Raw genomic sequence first — 22,530 nt, 5'->3', positions numbered from 1 at the left:
GCTCCAACCAATCAGCTCCTAACTGTCATGTTTTTGACCTATTGGTACTAGGATACTGAGAGGATTTATTGTACAATGATATGGCAGATATTTTAATTTGATGTATGTGCAATCCTTGTGGGCTAGAGAATATTGCATTGATGTTATTATGCTATGTATATTATATTTACACACACTAAATTATCATGACCACCAGGCGATTTTATGCCAAGTAGCTATTCCACAGATAATGCTGGTGTAGGATGTCTGAATCTCTATAAGAATGGAAAGGTGGAGGTATGCAGAGACTAATTAATGTGTTTCATACTTTAGGGGTGCATTGCCATCTCTTGATACGCATGTGAACCACTCTAGGCCCCTTTTCCTGTTATTATCGACTAGGTCACGAGTCAATAAACTTATTTAACTGCTTTATTCTGTAATTGTGTTTGAGTTTGACCTAGTGCAAGGACCTCGTCCTGTCTCTTCCAAAACTGAATATATGCCAGAAGGGTCCATTAGCAAGCCTTAGATTTCTGAGTTGTCCTATGTTTATTGTGCCATTTGGAAGAATGCATTTCAAGTAATTTTGTGGTGAAAAAAACATGTTTCCTGCAAATAACGGCTTCATGGGATTAAGCAGGATTTTTTCCATTAAATTTAAACCGTCTTTCTAAAGTTTTTCTTCTTTGTTTTCAACTGTTGAAAAGCAAATAAGGGTTATTAACAAACAGCGGGATAATATGAACAATTACGGGGTGGCATTGGTTTATTTTTGTGCAGATGCATTTGTCTGCCATATTTATTTCAAGGCATGCCATCTCCCCCGCTTATGGGACAGCCCTCATAGGAGAGATGCATGCCCATTTATGCAGGATTGCTGCTCCACCTGAACATGCATATGATGGGAACACTGAAACTTCAACACCAACTTACTGTACTACCACTTTATAAGTACTACCATCAATTACATCTTTTAGTTTTTTCTTCTAAAAGACTGTTTAATTTATTTGTATTTACTGTATATATGTATCATGACTATCAGGCCTGTATGATATTAATTTTAAATGGTTATATTGCATTTGCTGAAGTGGGCCTAAACAATGCATGTACTGTATAAAGTGCGTCTGGAAGGTTTCTAGGGCCCTAGTTTTTGATATACATTTTCCAAAAAAATGTGAAAAGGGGTGTTTTCACACTCATTTCACATTATCTTAGTATCACATAACTCTATTAAAGGACTTTTGGAGCAGTTTTCATGAAAACTACTCCAAGCCCTTCAATTCATATATTTTTAGTAAGCAGACTGCATTTCCCATACTTGTAATGTGAAAAGTGATCTATTTAGATTTACTAAAAATAAATTGTGAAAAAATACCGGGGAAAGCCCTGTGATGATAACGCCATCTTCAGATGATGTTCTCCAGGCTTTCCCCTGTTTTCCTGACTCCTGCTCTGACAGGCAGAACAGAGCCGAGAGCCGGCCCCTGTGATCAGCTTTGTGGTCTAAATAGACCACAATAAGACCACTGTAAAAAAAACAAAAAAAACCCACCTGCCTGCATCCAGGAACCGGTGATCAGTGTTCCGGTGAGGTTCCCTGGAACTCCGGTCTGCTGTTCTCCGGACTCCTGCACTGTGACCCCCAACAGGTCGTGCATAGGGCAGCTGACCAGGGTCACAGTGCAGGAACCTGGAGACCAGATGAAAGGGGTCCCAGACAGGAGCGGCCGCTACTGATTGGCTGCGGGGTCGCGAGCAGCCAATCAGCAGCGGCCATTCTTGATTGGCTGCCGGTCCGCGAGCTGTGATTGGCTCGCAGCCAATGTCGTATTTAAAATGACGCCGGCGCTGTTTCTTCTCCCTGGCTGCCGATGCAATCCACAACGCTGACATCCAGGCCCGGTTTCACCATGCCTGACTGGCTGCCAGTGACAGGTAAGCATACTGACCCTTCCCTGCACTCGCTTTATAGTCCAGCCAGCCTTCCCTGCGCACCCTTCCCAGTCCAGCCATCCTTGTCTGTCCTTTCCCCCCTCCACTCCAGTGCCCCCCTAGTCCAGCCATTCTTCTCAGCCCTGTGCCCCCCTAGTCCAGCCAGCCTTCCATGCCCTGTGCCCCCCTTTTCCAGCCAGCCTTCCCAGTCCTGTGTCCTCCCTAGTCCAGTCAGCCTACCCAGCCATCCCTGTACCCCCCCTAGTCCAGTCAATCTTCCCAGCTATGTACCCACCCCTAATCCAGCCAGCCCTGTGCCCCACCCCTAGTCCAGCCAGCCTCCCCAGCCCTGTGCCCCCCCCCGCCCCCCACCTAGTCCAGCCAGCCTTCCCAGCTCTGTGCCCTGCATCCCGGGGAGGGGGGCCCTGCCTATTTTGTCACTACCGAGCCACATCATTTCTGATGGCAGCCCTGGTCCCAGAGGACCTCACCGGAGCTCCAGTCACCAGGCAGGTAAGTGTAAGCTGAACAGGGTTGGTGGGGTGTGCATTGCAGGAGGGGGGCGATCGAGGGAGTGGGAAGTGAGTAAAGTGGATTTGCAGGGATAGAGCTTTATCGCAAACTATTTACCTGCATGCAATGTTTGATACATCCATGTGATGTATTCAAATATTGCATTGCAATATTGGGCGAATTTATCACAGCCAATCCGATGAGATGCTGATTTCGATACATATGCCCCTTAGGAGTAAATTTACTAAGATGGTAGTTCTATTTAAGAAGTGATGTTGTCCATAGCAACCAAACAGATTCTACTTCTCATTTATCTAGCACCTTCTAGAAGATAATACCTGGAATCTGATTGGTTGCTATGGGAAGCATCAATTCTTAAATAGAACTCCCATCTTAGTAAATTTACCCCTCAGTTTCAAAGCATAAAATGATTTAGTTAATAGGTAACATTCAGTGATGCACACGCTTCTTATCTGCCAGGTCCTCTCTCTGCCCTCACTCTCCTTCTCTCTCTGACCCGATAATCTAACATTTCAAGTGGTAATAGTTTCCTATAACTGTTTTATCTTTCTGAAGACTAGGCTGAAGCATGGGTGTATTTTAAGGCCTGACCAGACTGTATTTTATATGTATTTTAGATAATTGTTTTTAATACTGTAACTGTAATACCATATCTAAAATGAATACTGGGTTATAATTATAGTAATGTACAGTAATACTGACTTATAGAATATATTGGAATTGTATCCACAGAGTATAATATACTTTACAGCAAGATCCCCAAAACTTCTGGATTGGCTGAAAGATAAATCAATACAGAAAGCTCTACAGCCATACACAAAGTGGAACCATGTTGAAAATGATCTGGCAATGTTTAACATAAATTTTGACGAAGATTACATTCCATGCTTGCAAGGTATCACAAGAGCCAGCTTCTGCAGTGTTTATCTGGACTGGATTCAATTCTGTATTAAAAAAGAAGCACAGGTATTTGCTTTATATAACTTAAGGTGCATACACACACAACGATTTTTTGAACCATTATCGTTAAACGATATCGTTTAACGATAATCGTTTCTAAAAATCGTTCACTTTCTGAGTCAAATGATGAACGATTATTGTTCATGCGCGTTCACGTTTGTAGTTTGTAGTTCAGTCAGACTTGTCAACTCAACGATTTTCATTAAGTTAATATGCAAAAATCGTTTGTAGTTCATAAAAATCGTTCATTACATTTAAATGAACATAGTAAATGAACAACTTTAGTAAACGATTTTAGTTCATTTTTTCAAGATAGAAAATCGTTTTCTAAAATCGTTCATTAACTCAATCGTTATGTGTGTATGCAGCTTTACTATTAAGTGATATAAAATGAGAAGTATTCAGTATGTGTTGCCTGTGTGTTTAGTAAATCAAAATCTAGGAAAATAAGATGCAGATGTTTTTTGAAATAATTTATATATTTTATTAAAATCAATTCATGTCTGCTGAAATCTCGCAGCAACCAAGAAGGGCTGGAAAGAGAAAGAGATACTTTTGCAGAGATCTCTCTTTATGCTATGGAGGGATTTTCATAGCCTCAACCTTCTAGTTAACTCTCTCAGTGCCAAATATTAATGAATGGTGTGACACACCTTCTTATGTCAGGAAAGCACAGGGCAGTTTTACACATAGTTACAGAGCTATTTGAAGTGTCCTATAGCTGTTTACCCAAGAGATAGGATGCTGTTGTATCAACATACCACACATTTTCGTGAATCTGGATATAAATGAATGGTTATCTCCCCCCTTCCTGTCCTGGCTTCAAAGGGCTCAGCGGTCGTAACCCATCAGCCCTTCTGCAGTAGAGACCCAGGTCAGGGTTAGAGCAGAGTACCTGTCGTCAGGGCCGGCTCTAGGCATATTCCACCCGAGCAGCTGCACAAGGGCGCCACCTACAGTGGGCGTGCCGATTTTCTGCCACCATTTTCCCTTGCCGACCCTGTCACTGTCTGGCTGTGCTGTCACTGTGTGCCGGGCTGCCCACCCACCCCGAAGCGCTTTTGGACACACCCATGGTGCGCCAATGTTGGGCTGGGCGGGCAGGGAATGACATCACACGCCATCCCTGCCCACGCAGTCTCCGATTCCAGCAGGCAGTTACGGTGCACGATGTGGATGGGTGCTGACAGCGCAGTGTAGTTACTGGGTGCTGCAGTGCTAGCGGGTGGACAACCCGCCACCGGACCAGGCATGAGGCTCAGCGTGTCTGCAGTGAGCACTGGGTGGACGCCGGAATGCCCAGAGAGAAGACATCGACCGACCAGGCCGTGCTGAGGAGACAGACCACCGGCCCTGAGTGACTGTGCCTCAGCATCAAACTCGCAGCCTGTCTGCCAGTGCCTGCTGCCAGCAGCCAGCCCATTATTAAAAAATGGTGAAGTTTGTGATCCACACACTTCACTGTTTTTTTTACTCATGGGCTGGCAGCAGGCACTGGCAGACAGGCTGTGAGTGTGGTGGGGTGCGGCAGCCGGGTATGGTAGAGGTAGAAGCTAGTCACTCACTCAGCACTGCAGCATGCAGACACAGTATTGGTCAATAAACCCATATGCAGTAATATATGTATGGCATTTCAGTGTGATGTCCATTGCTTTATAAAGTATCTATTAAATGTGCTATAACATCTTGTTTGCGATCTGTTGTCGATAGCAGTCCCATGCCTGTGTATGACGTCCTATGTTCTATTGCAGTAACGTGGGCATTTAGGTGTAGTGTGGAGGTGAATATATAATACTGTACCTGTAGGAATCTCTCTCCCTCCCTGCACTACTAATGAAATGCAATAGCAGAGGCTGTGTCTGATCTTTTGTTGTAATTGGTGGCTCATACACTGAAGGCTTGTACTGTGTTTTGGATCTGCTGCTGGCATAAATCACCTACCTTTTATATACACTGCCTCTGCTTGGTATGCAATCAGGAAGACATTATACCGACAGCCGGCTTCTCGACTGTTATATCCCGGCGAGGGTGAAATGACCAGCGTCTAGATGTAGATGCCGCTCATTTTACCGACGCCGAGCGCTGCGAGCGGGGAAGGGTTAGGTTTAGGGCTCCCCGGGGGGACTTAGGGTTAGGCACCCCCCTGGGAGGTTAGGGTTAGGCTAGAGGGAGGGAGGTTTAGGGTTAGGCTCCCCCGAGGGGAAGTTAGGGTTAGGCACCCCCACGGGGGACTTAGGTTTAGGCAGCGGGGAAGGGGGGATTAGGGTTAGGCACTTGGGGGGAGGTTAGGGTTAGGCACCCATAAGGGAGGGTTAGGGGGGTAGGTTAGGTTAGTTAGTACTTATCTGGGGACGATCGGGATTTCCAGCGCTGTCGGGCTCCCGCTGCCGGGATCTCTTCCTCTGTTGGCCTAACGTTGCCTGGATTCGAACTACCGGCCATGTGGCCGGCGGTATTACATCCCGATTCCCTCTGCTTGAGTGTTACAGAATTGGTACAGGGATACAGCAAGCTTTGCATGCTTATCATCCTATGGAATGCATAGAACATCCTGTGTTTTCCACATAAAAAACATATGCAAGTGCATAGAGATCAGAGGTTAGCTAATCAGGAGGGAGCAGTGAAGTGTCCACCTAAGGTTAGGTCTAGAATAGAGTGCTGTAACGGACCTGTGACATCAGATCCACATGACCCACGATCAAAGGGGGAGTGGCAAGGATGAGAACAGGGGGCCAAATGTGTCCCCTTGAAGGCTCGCTAAACTCGCCCCGCTTCGGGCACGGTGGCTCGCTATGTTTGCCACAAAAATGTATTCCCCCTCTGTGCCCACGTGGATGGGAACACTTGAGCGGTCAGGCCCTTCTGCAGCTGTCATGTGGTTGAAACGTCACAGAGGTCCTTTCTCCAAATAGGATCTAGCAGCAACCGTCCACCTAAGGCTACACCGATATTTGCACATGATGTACAATACTTCTATCCATCAATGCTATTTGTTCATCAGGCTGATGGAATTGTGGAAATTTCTATTCCTTAGACAAATACCTGGGGGCTTCATGTATGTCTTGTAAACCCTATGTCACGCTGGGCGGCGAGTTTTTGAAAGCCGAGCTCTGAGGCTGTGGGAGGAGGCGAAGGCGAGGGGCCTGGACATATGATCTCCACATCCACAAGTCTTGGTCGTTGGCTAGACCTAGTCAATGGTGCAGAGTCTAACTCACAAGGAGGTGTTCGCCAGTGACCCCTCCAAGCGGGATATGGGCTTGTGCGGCTCCCTGTAAGCAGGTCGCGGTCCTTTGACTTGTTGACCAAGGCCTGCAGGGAAAAGAGAATCAAAACACCCGTGGCCCAAGGGTAATGCCTGGAATAGGCACGTGGGGAGTGGGATAGAACTCCTGGCTGGAGAAAGGCACTTGAGGTGCTGGCTAGAGAGGTGTGGAGATTTATTGGTAGGCTGAGGTAACAGCTGGATATCCCACGAAGTATATACCAGATTGCTGGCCAGAGATCATGCACTAGGGTGCAATGAGACGAAGGGTTAACCTGCACACAGGCTGTGTTGGTGAAAGCACTGCGATGAGATGAAGGGCTAACTTGCAAACAGGCTGTGATGGTAAAAGCTCTGCGATGAGATGAAGGGCTAACTTGCAAACAGGCTGTGATGGTAAAAGCACTGAGGTGAGATGAAGGGTTAACTTGCACACAGGCTGTGATGGTAAAAGCACTGCGGTGAGATGAAGGGTTAACTTGCACACAGGCTGTGATGGTAAAAGCAGTGTAATGAGATGAAGGGTTAACTTGCACACAGGCTGTGATGGTAAAGCACTGTGGTGAGATGGAGGGTTAACTTGCACACAGGCTGTTGCTTAGTAAAGGCACTGTGGAGAGATGGAGGTTAAACTTGCACACAGGCTGTTACTTAGTAAAGGCACTGTGGAGAGATGGAGGTTAAACTTGCACACAGGCTGTTGATAGTAAAGGCACTGTGGTGAGATAGCTTAGAAGCTCTGGAAGAAACACACTGGAAGCACAGGAACCTGGAACGAGACTCCTCTAGTTACACTAGCGGCGACAGTGATTGTTCAGGCAACTACCTGGAGCACAGGAGCCGGATATATACCCCTGGAAGCCTGCTGAAAGGCCCACAGCGTCAGCTGACCAGCCGCGCCACTCAGGGAAGGAAGTACTGACATAGGGAAAGTGTCATGGCGGCGCCCATGACGGAAACTGCGATCCCCGGTCACTGGGTCGCCTGACACCACAGCTACAGGGTGAATGCTCAGCTCCTCCCACGTCGCCGCTCCAGCCGCCCGACTGCCCGGGAAGTCAGAGGAAGCCGGCGGGACGGTAAGGGACGGCCGATCCCCATCTGAACTCTGAGACCCTACATTGTCATTTACTTTTCCAGCCATCTAGAAGTGACTTTCTGCATTAATTGTTTTCCAAGAGTGGCCTCTTGACCTTATCCTAGACATACAGGGGTATTCAATATGGGTGCGATAACATCGTTTTTGCGTTAATATCGGAGGTATGACGTCATTATCGCAGGTTTTAGTTTTACACCGTATTCAATTGCAGACTTATCGCAGTTTTGAAAAGTCTTTGATAAAAAACGAGGGTAAGTTTTCACCATTGAATAGGTGTCGAAAAAAAGTGCAGAATTGGGGTTTAGTTGTGCAGGCTTAAAAAAAATAGCCTGCACCCCTGGGAATGACATTTAAAAAAGAACTGTGTCAAAAAAAGTTTAAAAAAAAAATAGGGACACCCCAAAAAATGAATTCAAAAATTGGGGTGAAAAAAAAAAATGGGAAGAAATTGTTTAACAATAGGTTCAGGGATATTCTGCAAGTATGCGGCAGATGTTTTCTAGAATACAATTATAGCGGCAGGTGCACAAATGCAGAATTTTTAAAAACTTTAGGGACATCAAAATATGCTAGTACCCATTTTCATGTACCCCAAATTTGATAGGACCACTTAAAAAAAACGGAAAAAATAACCTAAGTGCTCTTCTGCATCACTTCTTCAATATCGGGGAAAAAACACCTGCTGCGGCTATTTAAATCCCCGACTTTCAATTAAAGGCTAAAACGGGGGTACCCATAGTGTTCCCCCATGTTTTTACAACTTTAGGGGGGTCTTACAATTATTTTAAGGAAAAATTCGTAACTTTACGCAAATCCAACTTCAGAGTTTCCCGTTTTCGTTAATTTTATATTGAATACGGGGATAAGCGGGAGCGCACACCAGACTTTAACGCAGGAAAAAACTCCGATATGAAACGTTAACTTCGACAGTGAAGTTAACGTTTCATATTGAATACCCCTCATAATCTAGCTTGACCCTGGCTCCTACTTTTGCAAATGTAGATGTTTTTCCTATGCCAAGCACATTTCTATAAAAACTCACACAGTATACATTATTTATTCATGTTCCTTATTCTCTTCAATCTGCTACTGAAAATGTTGATTTCTATAATTTTACTTAAAAATGCAAAAAAAACCTTTAACTTATTTAACTGAATTATTACAACCACTGTTGGCTTTTGGGTAGGAAGGGGGGGGTCGGCGCTCCAACATTTCACGCACAATGTGCTGGAACACCTGGAGCCGGCCCTACCTTCTTGTTTATTTTGATACATGTCCCAGGACCATTTTACACAATGAACACGCATAGATCAATAGAATACAGTTGCTTTATACATACAACGTTCATGAAATATAATCACTGGTGATTACTTCTGGGCCTAATCGCTACAAAACTGGAGTAAAGTTTAGCTCTTTTTGTCTTGCCATCCAACTGGTCTTCCTGTAGGCCAGCCTTTTACATCATCCCTGGCTTTCCCCTTTATGTTACCTCAATGTGGGTTAAATTAATCAACAAGGCAAATAGTGGGTGAAAGATGCACTGTTTGTTATTAAAATTCACAGCACAAAAAAATAGCAAATTTGCAAATAAATACCATGAGGCTCCCATCTGTTACTGTCGTCCTATCTCAAACAAGCACAGAAGTCAGGCTAACCATCTGTGACACTCTCACAAGACGCATATGTTCCATTCATCCACATAGTAACCTCACAATTACTACAAAGATACGCCCATTTCATGGACATGGCAATCCATGAAGGTGCGTTTGCATGGTGCAGCGCATGCACAGTCTGCTATTGCTGTCTTCGGCACATGCTCAGTCTGCTGATATTTGTAGTATATGTAGTATATGCATCTTGCATCCGACTCAGAATAAGGCCCAGTATGTGCCTTATGCCTCTCTGCAAAACACTATCCTAAGAATGAGCCATTCCTGTCCATAAACACCATACATGGTTCACAGCCAGGTGGGAATTGCACTCCAGGCTGCAGAAACAACAGAGTAACACAGTAGTGGCGCTTTCAACTGTTATACTTAAGAGCTTTTTAATTAGCATGTGTTATATATTAAACAGTGTAGTCAACTGTGAAAGGTGTACCTATAATAAGGCAAACAGAGACAGCTGTCCAACATAGCAAAGTTTATGAAGTAGCAAAATGCAAGAAATTAATTGCAATAAATACTAAATTGTGTTGGCTCACCCCAATCTTATGCTCAATAACTCTGGGAGGTCATATGATTTCATGTCTTTCCTGCTCTTGTGTTATGCTTGCACGTTATTCTTTTGCTTTTTGTGTGTTAGACAAGTCATGCTGTTAATGTTATCCTGTGTACAATAAATACAGTTAAGTTCTTGTTCTCCAACTGTGTCCATCTGTCCTAATTTACAAAGAATGTGAATATACAGATCCATGTTCTAAGAGGTTATGAGCCCCGACTTTAAAATTTTTGTCTGTAACTCTTTTGAGAAGTTGAGAGGTAGAAACCTCCGCCTTCCCTGCCCTCCACTCTGTCTGCCCCCAACTCTTTGTGATGCCCCCTCCTTCCATTCCGTCCTGGTGAAGCCCCTTCACCATAAAATAGATCAGGGATAGGCAACCTGTGGCACTCCAGCTGCTGGGAAACTACACATCCCAGCATGCCCTGCAACAGTTCCACAATAGCTGGAGTGCCACACGTTTCCTACCCCTGAAATAGATCATTCTTACTACGTATGATTTTATTTACTAGTTTAAAATTTTCCCTAGGAGTATTAAAAAAATCATTGCCAATGCCTACAATTCTACTTACAGATATTCAATAAAGAGAACATCCATGCGTCAGCTACAGTATATAGTACAGAGTGCAACCCAGTGACCACCACACAATACAGAGAGCATTCCAGTGACCACCACACAGTAAAGTGGGCAACCCAGTGTCCACATACCGTACCTTGAGTATCCTAGTGACCACCATCACCATACAGTACACTGAGCATCCCATTGACCACCATACAGTACACTTAGCATCTCAGTGACTGCCATACAGTACACTGAGCATCCTAGTGACCACCATACTGTACATTTAGCATTTCTGTGACTGTCATACAGTTCACTCAGAATTTCTGTGACTACATATAGTACATTGAGTATCCAAATGATCACCATTTTGGACCCTGATCATTTTAATGATCGTCATACAGTACTTTGAGCATTTCATTGACCACATACAGTTCACTGAACATCATAGTATAATGCAGAGAGCATCCAAGTGACATATAATACAAATTGACTGTGAATATGTATATATAATCACACACCTATAAAATAACAATGCACTTGTCCCAGCACATCCAGACAAGCACAGGTAGCCTTCTAGCCATGAGACCCCAGAAATTTGGTTTCCTATTCTACTTACTTGATGGATTAACTCTACAATCAAAGCAGAGGCTCCCCATAGGGCAGCAAGCAAATTCAGGCAAATTCAGTGCCGGCGGTTTAACGCCGTTGCCACGGCACATCGCACCCATTGCACCTAATTGGATCGAGCCCATAGTTTCTGCAGTCTGAGACTAAAATAGGGATAACTTAGGCAGGTCCAGCAAATATGATAGAAATTTCCCGTGTGGCAGTACCCCCACCAGCAAGCTGGGTCTGCTGTCAGAAACATTTTGTTCAGCGTATGTGATATTAAAGTTTGTAAGCTTGATAAGCTCTTTGATAAGTGTAGAAATTGAACAGCAGGATACTATCCCTGATCTCCTGCCAGACTAATGGAGCTTTTATTTGTTTATTTCAGGCTTTTCAAAAGACTTATATCCTTGTACTGTATAATTGCCATTTTATCAATTATTATTTTTTCTAATTGTAAATTTCAATAGGGTGTTTTATCTTACATATGTTTTATCTATATGTTTTATGTTATATTATTGCAGAAAGTGAATATTGATGAAGACTCTTCTTTGGTAACCCTTTCCTTTGGACTGTGTATTTTGGGTAGAAAACTACTAGCCACAGCACCTCATGACATGTCTTTTAGGTAACATTAACCTTCTCTTAACTCCTTTCATGACTCAATGTAATACATAGATGGGAAAAACACTCCCGCCAATCACCTGATTGAATCCAAGGAATTGTACAGTGACATTAGTACAGTGTTGGCATATTGTGCTTGAGATTACGCTGCCAACTATGTGATTGTCGACAATGTGACTGTCGCCCAATTAACGATCTCCCAAATCGAGGAATCTCCTAGACTGCCCAAATGAATGGTTTTACCTTCTCCTCTATTTCAGACATGCAGACCTTGGAGCTGGGTACCACTATGACAGGGAAACCTCACTCTGTTAGCTTTTCCCATTATAGTGATAATCAAACCACGCTGACACTGGGGCTGGTTTTTGAGTTTCTAGAATGGTACATCACTGCCCATTTTTTTTAAACAAATATGTTTTTGCTTTATTTGTTTCCATATTTAATAGTAATGAATTACATTTATTGCATATAAACCAGCAATGCTTCAATATCTGTTCCATTCTATCATTCCATTGTTCAGCACTGCTAATTAGAACAGGAAGTAAATAACTAAGCAGATATGCAGCTATTAGAAAAGGAGAGGTAAACAATGGATTGTATCTTAAAGCGGTTATAAGCCTTGTACTAACAAGCATTGGGGTATTTCTACATCACCTTGTAAGAGGGCTGACAAGGGGTCTGTGGGTGAGAGTTTGGGATTGCGTAGATGACAACTGTGCCAACTATGTAATCTCTGTTTAATGGAAAAAGGGTTCTCAATATAATTGTCCATTACACCTAAAAAGCAGTCAATACATTATTAGCCGTACACCCAGGGTTGTCTTAACAGCAGTGCGGGCCCTGGGCAAAGCAATGCACTGGGGCCCCTACATACCCATTCACGGAAGAAAAAAATAACCCTCCTGCATGCCCATCAGACCTCTCACACATGCAGAGAGACTCTGGGCCTGATTCAGAGCCGCTCGTAAGCGGCCGCTCGTTCGCTCCGAGCGATGTTCGCACGCATGCGTATGGGTCGTAATGCGCATGCGCCAACCAGTCAGTGCGATCGGAAATCGAGCGCTCGCCAAATAGCAAGTGCCTGCTAATTTGAGTGACAGGATGAGGCGTTTGTGGGTGGTAACAGGGGAAGGTGCTTGAAAACGGGGAGTGGTGATCCGAACGCAGGTGTGCCAAACGGTCAAAACGGGCGTTTTAAGGGTGTGCATAATTAACAAAGCGTCATCGGCCACGTCACTTGGTTGTCTCTTAGCCTGAACTGTTCGCATGATTGCGGTAGGATAAACCTACCACAAGCACTGCGAGCAGTTCAGATGCCTTTCGATGTACTCGATTAATCTAATAAATAGCGGAGATGATGTAGGATGCGAGCGGCCAGGGGGCGTCTTTACAAAATAGCCAGCGCATTTTTCGTTCGCTCGCTCAGACATAGAGGGTCAACAGACCGCAAAGAGCGAGCGCTCAATTTAAATAGCCGGCCCCTTTTTCTGAACGAGCGAGCGCAAATAGTGTCCGGCTCTGAATCAGGCCCTCTGTCTGAAACCGGCGGATGAAGTTAAACTGGGACTGAGGTGAGTACTCGCCACTGGGGGGGGGAGGTTAGATTAGATTAGAATACAGGGCACCGGCGTCCGGCTTAAAAAAATATCACAAATTTACCAAATGGCCGTGGCTGCAGGGGGGCAGGTTGGCGGGCCCCTACAAGCTTCGGGCTTTGGGCAACTGCCCAACAAGCCCAAGGGAAGAGATGGCCCTGCGTACACCATTCAGAAATATAAATTTATTTTCAACATGGTACAAACTCCGTTCACTCCCTTTATTCAAAAAATCATTACCCCCCTCAACCTGAAATAATATATACCACTTATTTATTACCAAGAACTACACCCCGTCCATCCAGGAGAGGTCTGGCAGGACCCCAATACTTTTCTTCAAACCTCTACAGATGTAACCACTTCTGTACTGACCTTATCTATCTGTGAAATCTGATATTAACACCTCAAGATTGAGCAAAAAATGCTTCACACTAACAGCCAGTCATCCATTCCACCCGAGGATAGTAGGACGGCCCAGGTTCCAAGGGCTAAGCATATCTTGAAAGTTAGAAGGCCCAAAAATTAGGTCAATATTCTTTACACCACTAGATCCAACCAAAACACAATCTTATTTATTGTTTCCATAAAGTAACACACAGGCAGAGGGAAATGCGCTTACATTAGGGACACAGGACAACCCCTCATTCAAATGGGCATTGCATTAGAGTCACTCTCCTGTTTTGTGTTGTGAAATTTACTTATGGAAATTAATTAATAAATCTTGACAATGGAGATTTTGATCTCGTTTAGGAAGCGCACATGATACGAACGCAGTACTGATGTTCACATATTTCGGCCATTATTTGCAAATTTCTGAAAACCCTACGACACGTGTTACACAGAGTGTTCACCTAAAGACACTGTTGTGATCGGGACAGATGGTATCAGAATGGTGGTGGAAAAGTGTTGGGCATTCCTGAGCGGTGACTGGATAGTGGCTAATAGTGCACACAAATGTGGTTCCTTCAGTGGGCATATTATGGGACTGTCCCGAGCGTGTCAATGCAATCGGCTGCATTCACAGACGCTCAGTCGCAAGCATAGGAGTCCATGGTCATACGGAGAATCTGCACCTGGCATAGGGCTGGTGCAAGTCGATGGTGCGACCCATTAGGAAGTTCCAATAGATAATACAGCGTGCATGGGTGCTAAAAGTGGGTGTCTCAGTCCTTGCACATTTGGCTGCACAGGTGCACCCAAGGGATTGAGTTTATAGCAGCATTTGCATAAAGTTGCAGATGGGCAACCGCAAATAGACGCTGTTGCGTGCGCTTCTGCATGTGACTCACAATACGGCCCAGTATGTCTTCTGTTACACTCAGTCCTCTAGATACCTGGCCAGTGCATACTGTCTTTTTTTATTGTATTTACTGAAGCAAAACATTATACATAATAAAAAAAATGTACACTAAGTTGTCAATATTCATAGTAGAAATCGATCGCAGAACATCCAGTGAGGTAACATGACAAAAAAAACTGACTTATGACTTTTAAAAATTAAAGCATACAATACCAATTGAACAATTAAATAACTGGCAAATATGTGAAATTTTTTTACATACATTCAGTGCTGTGCAAAAGTTTTAAGCAGGTGTGGAAAAAATGCTGCAAAGTAAGAATGCTTTCAAAAATAGAAGTGTTAATACAGGTTGAGTCTCCCATATCCAAAATGCTTGGGACCAGGGGTATTTTGGATAACGGAATATTCCGTATTTTGGAATATTTGTATATTATAATGACATATCTTGGGAATGGGGCCCAAATATACACACAGAATGCATTTATGTGTTATATACACTTTATACACACAGCCTGCAGGTAATTTTATACAATATTTTCAATAATTTTGCGGCTCAAGCAAAGTTTGTGTGCAGAAATGTAATTCATTTATGTTTCATATACACCTTATACACACAGCCTGAAGGTAATTTCATACAATATTTTTAAAAATTTGTGCCTTAGACAAAGTTTGTGTACATTGAACCATCAAAAATCTAATTTTTCATTATCTCGGTCATGCCAAAATAATTCCGTATTTCGGAATATTCCGTATTTCAATCTGTAGTTTATTTTGATCAATTAATAAATGCAAGGTGAATGAACAAAAGAGAAATCTAAATTAAATCAATATTTGGTGTGCCCACCCTTGCCTTCAAAACAGCATCAATTCTTCTATACACACAGGTTTTGAAGGAACTCGGCAGGTAGGTTGTTCCAAACATCTGGGAGAACTAACCACAGATCTTCTGTGCATTCAGACTTGCTCAAATTCTTCTGTCTCTTCATGTAATCCCAGACAGACTTGATGATGTTGAGATCAGGGCTCTGTGGGGGCCATATCATCACTTCCAGGACTCCTTGTTATTCTTTACGCTGAAGATAGTTCTTAAAGACATTGGCTGTATGTTTGGGCTCGTTGTCCTGCTGCAGAATACATTTGGTGTCAATCAGACGCCTCCCTGATGGTATTGCATGATGGATAAGTACCTGTCTGTATTTCTCAGCATTGAGGATACCATTAATCCTGACAAAATCCCCAATTCCATTTGCTGAAATGCAGACTCAAACTTGCAAGGAGCCTCCACCATGCTTTACTGTTGCCTACAGACATACACATTATTGTACCGCTCTCCAGCCAGGTGGTCACACCAAATATTGATTTGATTTAGATTTCTCTTCTGTTCATTCACTTTGCATTTTGTTATTTACTTTGCAGCATTTCTACTTCAGGTTCCATAGGGTCCACAGGGTTGACCTTGGGGTATAGCTGGATCTCGATCCACGGGCACCACGCAGTTAAAGCTTTGTTGCTCCCAGAATACACTGGGTCCATCCTCTTCTATACCCAGCCACAGGCACATCAGTTTTAGTTGGTGCCCGGCCGGAGTCGGGTCACCTTAGTGCAGGGGGGCTGCTTGGCAGTCCCTAAGCTTATTTGTAGAGTTCTTTTATTATTTTTATTTTGACTCTTCAGAGCGGCAGCTTCAGACTGTCCATTAGACGTCTAAGCTGCCGCTCCAACACCCGGCTGGCGCTGCGATGCCACTACAGATCTGGGGATCACGGCGGGATCAGGTAAGCCGCGGATCAGGTAAGCGCTTCGCTGCTTGCGGTGACAAACTTGTGTGCCTTATGCAGTCGCATGCCTCCGGTCTCTGGGGATAGACCGGAAGCGCTAGCTAGTGGCGGCGGGCTCCCTCTCTCCGGAGGCCTACCCCGTGGTACCACTGGACCAACAGGGAGTTAAATGCCGGCAGCGGGAACCGGCGTCCCGGGGGTTAAACGCTAGCCAGGGGAGAGAGCCTTCCCTGTTTAGCGGCTCCTCCACTCAGCTCAACGCGCCTTTCCACTTAGGTCTGGCGACGCTGAGCTGCTTCCTCCTGCGGCCACTCCTCCTCTGAGGTCTCCGGCGGCCATCTTTTCTTAGGTGGGCAGCGCAGATCTCTCCAGGCAGTGTGTGGTCGGATCCCCCTGTGTACCTCTCCCCGGCAAAAGGTCAGTGTACACAGCACTGAATCTGGGCGGTTGATTGTAGTGACAAGGTGCAGTGAGTATTAACTTTCTGCATTGAATGTGACTTTTGCTAGTGCTGACTGTTTCTGCTTTTTTCTCTTTACTGTCAGTCTATAACTATCCCTTTCCTTCTGCTACAGCCCTGGCAGGTGTGTGGGAAGGGCTTTTCAAGGATCATACTTATATAAATTCATGTATTTGTGAGGTCGGTCACATACGGTGGTGTGGTACACGGTGCCATATTTGTGGGCTTGTGTGCTACATACTTGTGGGCGCGCCAAGTGCTTCCCTGTTGTATTGCTATATATATTTGGGTATATATATATCTATTTGTTAGCATGTCTGATGAGAAAGTTGAGCGCTCTACGGCTCACAATCTGCTCGCCTGCAGACGCTGCGTCTCAGTGGGGAATATGAAGGATTTATCGCATGATGGTTTGTGTGAGATGTCGTCGGTTACCTGGTCCCTCTATCCCCCCAACTTCAGGACAGGATCCCCCTTGGGCGGTATTTTCGCAGGTGCTGGCCTCCATCGCGGAGGACGAATTGCATGAGGATTCTGATTCAGATTTCCCTGCTCTGGAGGTGGAGATGAAATCTACCATTAATGTGCCGGCATTGGTGCAGGCTGTGCGGTCCATTCTTGATATAGAGGATGACGCCCCCACCCCTAAGTCCAAGTATCCACATTTTAAACAGGCAAAAGGTGACTTTGGCTGTTTTTCCTTTATCTGACCAGCAGTGGATTCTCACGTTACTCGACTGATCAAGAGTGCTACCTTGCCAATGCCGTCCATTTCATCCCTAAAGGATCCCATGGACAGGAAAGTGGAGACTTGTTTAAAGTCCATTTATTCTCTCTCTGGGGCAGTGGCCCGTTTGTCCATGGCCATCTCTTGGGTGGCTAAAGCCATTGAGAGCTGGGCCAATGTACTGGAGGATACGCTTCCGGAAGAAGCTCCGGAGGTTCAGAGAGCTTTGGTTGGTCAGATGAGGGATGCTGCTTCCTATAATGGGGAAGCGCCTTTGGATGCCAGTCTTCTAACTTCTACAGTTTCAGCGGCAGCAGTCTCTGTTCGCCGGTCTTTGTGGCTTCATTCTTGGAGAGCGGATGGGGATTCCAAGAAAGGTCTGGAGGCCTTAACCTTTAATGGGGAGATTTTGTTCGGCCCTGACCTGGACAAAATTGTTCATACCTTGGCAAAGTCTAAATCTGCGTTTCTGCCATCAGCAGCTGCGCCTTCTACTGCTAGGACCTCAGCCTTTTCGGACTCAGGGTAAGTCTAAGGGTCAGTCCTTCCCGAGGCAGTCGTCAACCAAGGCTGCCCCTAAACCAAAGAAGCAGGCCTGGAGCACTAGATGCCCTGCTTCCAAGCCAGAAGATAAGCCTTCAGCCTGATAGGACGGGCCTCTCTCTGGGGGATCCCAGAATGGGAGGCCGACTTCTTCAATTAGCCCAGTGCTGGTTCAATACCACAACGGATGTTTGGGTATGAGAAGCGGTCTCTCAGGGGTACGCCCTGTTATTCCGTTACAGACCCCCCCCAACAGTTCTTCTGCATGAGTCTTTCCCAGGACAAGACCAAGGCCTTGCAGATCCAGGAAGCCATAGAGTCCTTGCTGAAAGCAGGGGTTGTTGTTCCCGTTCCACCTTCTCAACGCGGGACGGGTTACTACTCTTCTCTGTTTCTGGTTCCGAAACCTAATGGTTCTCATCGACCCATTTTCAACCTGAAATTGTTGAACAAGTTCCTCAGAGTGCCAACTTTCAGGATGGAAACTTTGCGTTCCATCATTCTGGCTATGGAACCGGGGGATTATATGGTCTCCCTGGACAGGCAGGACGCCTACCTCCATGGTCCTATAGCCCCTTCACATCGGCGGTATCTGAGGTTTGCTATAGAACAGCATCACTTCCAGTTTCAGGATCTGCCATTTGGTCTTTCCACGGCTCCAAGGGCGTTCACCAAAGTTATGGCTGTCATGGCTGCCCATCTGCGCAGCCAGGGTATACGTCTTCTGCCATATCTGGACGACCTCCTATTGCTGGCAGGCTCTCCGGAGGTACTTTTGCAACATCTGCACCTGACGATCGCTTGTCTCCAAGCGCACAGGTGGCTGATAAACTGGAAGAAGTCCTCCCTCATTCCATCACAGAGGATGGTTAATTTGGGAGCCCTTCTGGACTCTCGTCAGCAAAGGATCTTTCTGACTCCGGAAAAAAGGATTCCATCACAGAGGATGGTTCATTTGGGAGCCCTTCTGGACTCTCATCAGCAAAGGATCTTTCTGACTCCCTACAACTACGAGTGAGCAGTTGTTTAAAGACTCCCCAAGTGTCGGTTCACTTGGCAATGAGAGTTCTGGGGTCCATGGTGTTGACGTTCGACATGGTGGAGTATGCCCAGTTTCATTCAAGGCCCCTGCAGGGTCTGATTCTATCCAAATGGAACGGGTTACCACACCGAATCAGGACTCAGATGCTTGTGTTGTCCCTGGAGGTGTGCCTGTCAATGACTTGGTGGCTATAGACATCTCATCTCACCAAGGGCTGCCCCCTTTGGATCCCGGACTGGGTTCTCATGACGGATGCCAGTCTCCGAGGTTGGGGGGCAGTCGGGTCCACTTTCACTTCAGGGCCGTTGGACGGCGGAAGAAGCGTTTTTTCCCATCAAAATTCTGGAACTTTGGGCCATATACAGGGCCTTCCAGTTGTCCGGTCACGCTCTTCACGGAAGTTCAGTGCAAGTTCAGTTCGACAATGCCACCACAGTGGTGTACATCAACCATCAAGGGGGGACTCGCAGTTGAGCAGCAATGTCGGAGAGGTCACGCATCCTGTCTTGGGCGGAGTGCCACCTTTCGGCCATCTCGGCAGTCTTAATTTCAGGAGTTCTCAACTGGGAAGCGGACTTCTTCAGCCATCACTGTTATGTTCTGGGTTGTTTGTGGACCCGGGGTGGTAGCAGGAGCGATCACATAAGCAGATTTGTAAATAAAACTAGGATTTTTAATAAGTGCTTGAGTAGACATATAATGTGGCAGTAAATAAAAGTCCAGGAAAATAAAAATGTGCACAAGAGTTCTGTGGTGGGAGCAAAAGGGTTAATGTCCAGGTAGAAACAATTAGAGCTGTCCAGGTGTGCAGGTAGTGAAACTGAAAATAATCAAGCCAGGTTTGCAGGTAGTGAACTGAAAATAATCAAGCCAGGTTTGCAGGTAGTGAACTGAAGCGCAGGATGTCAGCAGGCTCAGGCACTCAGGTATGGGCAAGGGTGGTGGAGGTAGCGGGGTAGTCCAGTGGGAACTAGGAGCTGACAGGCAGACTGGCAGACAGCGAATTCACAGGAACAGGAAAGCACAGAGAAATCCCTCTCAGCTAGGCTGAGATACACATTGCACTGGCAAAGAAGGAAGGCACTGACCCTTCCTAAATACCCCATGCCGTGCTGTTACTGGCCGCTGGGAACATGTGACTCACCAGGATTGGCCAGCCGCATCACATGGCCAGAAGGCAAGATGGCGGCGCCCATGCCAAACGGAACGGAGACGCCGCCAGGCCTCACCAGCACAGAGTGACAACAGGGCCGCACAACAACACGCGTAGCCAAGGCCCCCCGCCAGACACCAGCTCCACCACCAGACAGCCCGCGCCACAACTACTTCACAGGTAATACCCGCCTAGCGCCATGCTGAAATACCCTGGCCGTGACAGTACCCCCCCTTTTGGGGTGGCCTCAGGACACTCACCAGGCTTCTCCGGGTGGGCAGAATGGAATCTCCTGATGAGCGTGGAAGCGTGGACATCACGAGCATCGGTCCAGCAACGTTCCTCTGGACCGTAACCTTTCCAGTCCAACAAATACTGAAGATGACCTCTGCGCAGACGAGAGTCCAAGATCTGGGCGACTTCAAACTCAACTCCTCTCTCCGTCTGGACTCGAGGAGAAGCAGGTAGAGCATTATGGAACTTATTCATGACTAGGGGCTTTAATAAGGAAACATGGAAGGAATTGGGAATTTTTAGGTATGGGGGTAACTGTAAACGGTAGGCCACTGGATTAATGACTTCTGTTATGGTGAAGGGACCGATGAAGCGGGGTGCGAATTTCATAGACGGAACTCTTAGACGAAGGTTCCGAGTAGACAACCAGACCTGGTTTCCTACTTGCATGCGTGGAACTATTCTACGCTTCTTATCGGCCTGGGTCTTATAGCGAGAGGATGCCTTCAACAAATCAGACCGTACTTGTGTCCAGATGGCAGCAAAATTCCGCACCGTGTCCTCCACGGCCGGAACATCGAAAACACGCAGGCTTCGGAATTCGGGAACACGAGGATGAATGCCATATACAACCTGAAATGGCGTTTGGTTAGTTGACGAGTGGTAGGAAGCATTATGTGCAAACTCAGCCTACAGCAGCAAGGCAGCCCAATTGTCCTGGGAAGATGACATAAAAATTCTTAATAAAGTCTCTAGATCTTGATTAACTCTCTCGGTGGAGCCGTTGCTTTGCGGATGGTAGGCCGTGGAAAAGTTAAACTTCACTTGAAGAACAGAACACAAAGCCCTCCAGAATTTTGCAGTAAACTGCACACCACGGTCGGAGACAATTTCAGCAGGAAGGCCATGTAGACGAAATATGTGTTGGACAAACAACTGTGCCAGGTCAGGGGCAGAAGGTAACTTCTTCAACGGTATATAGTGGACCATCTTAGAAAATCGGTCTATTACAACCCAGATAGTGTTGAAACCTTGAGAGACTGGCAGGTCTGTGACGAAATCCATGGAGAGATGCGTCCATGGACGTGATGGAGTAGGTAATGGAAGCAATTCCCCAGCTGGAGCTTGTCATGATGATTTATGCTGGGCACAGGAGGAGCAGGAAGAGATAAACTCCATTATATCTTCCTTCATAGAAGGCCACCAATAGTGTCTTTTCAGGAACTCCAAGGTCTTCCGACTGCCTGAGTGCCCTGCGAAGCGAGAGGAATGTGCCCAAGTGAGAAGCTGCTTCCTTAATTCCGGGGCCACAAATGATTTTCCCGTAGGAGGCTGAAGTTGTAATGCGGCGAAAACTCTTGATTCCAAAACAGGGGTATTGCTTTGATTTTCAGATTAATCATCACAGATGAGAGATCTCGATAGGGCATCAGCCTTCTGATTAAGTGCTCCAGACCGGAAGGTCAGGGTGAACTGAAACCTGGCAAAGAATATTGCCCAGCGGGCCAAACGAGGACTCACACATTGGAGGTTTTTGAGAAATAGGAGATTTCTATGGTCCGTAAATACAGTAAATGGAAACTTGGCGCCTTCTAGCAAATATCTCCATTCCTTCAACGCCAACTTTACAGCTAGTAGTTCTTGCTCACCTATGGCGTAGTTCCTTTCGGCAGGAGAGAATTTTTTAGAAAAGAACCCACACGGATGGACTCGGTTGTCCTCATAACGTTGAGACAAGACTGCTCCCACAGCTTCAGATGATGCGTCTACTTCCAACAAAAAAGGGCGGTCCAGATCGGGTTGTCGAAGAACTGGTGCTGAGATAAAGGCCTGTTTTAGAAGATGAAAGGCAGACTCTGCCTCAGGTGACCATTGGGCAGGATTAGCACCTTTGCGAGTCAAGGCTGTAAT

At 45.8% G+C, this 22,530-nt stretch overlaps 1 protein-coding gene across 1 annotated transcript in view; it reads left to right on the top strand.

Moving 5' to 3' along the window:
• PCNX2 (pecanex 2) overlaps positions 1-22,530 on the top strand; it is a 449,190-nt gene that overhangs the window by 344,021 nt on the left and 82,639 nt on the right. The window contains exons 27-28 of the mRNA XM_088448947.1: positions 3,181-3,414; positions 11,688-11,791. Coding sequence (XP_088305073.1) covers positions 3,181-3,414; positions 11,688-11,791 — 338 coding nt within the window. The remainder of the gene's footprint in view (positions 1-3,180; positions 3,415-11,687; positions 11,792-22,530) is intronic.

Source organism: Taudactylus pleione, unplaced genomic scaffold (genome assembly GCF_031769625.1).
Source record: "Taudactylus pleione unplaced genomic scaffold, aTauple2 ptg000473l, whole genome shotgun sequence".
NCBI classification, from domain to species: Eukaryota; Metazoa; Chordata; class Amphibia; order Anura; family Myobatrachidae; genus Taudactylus; species Taudactylus pleione.
The sequence above is the reverse complement of the archived record's forward strand: the minus strand, read 5'-3'. Positions and strand labels throughout refer to the sequence as shown.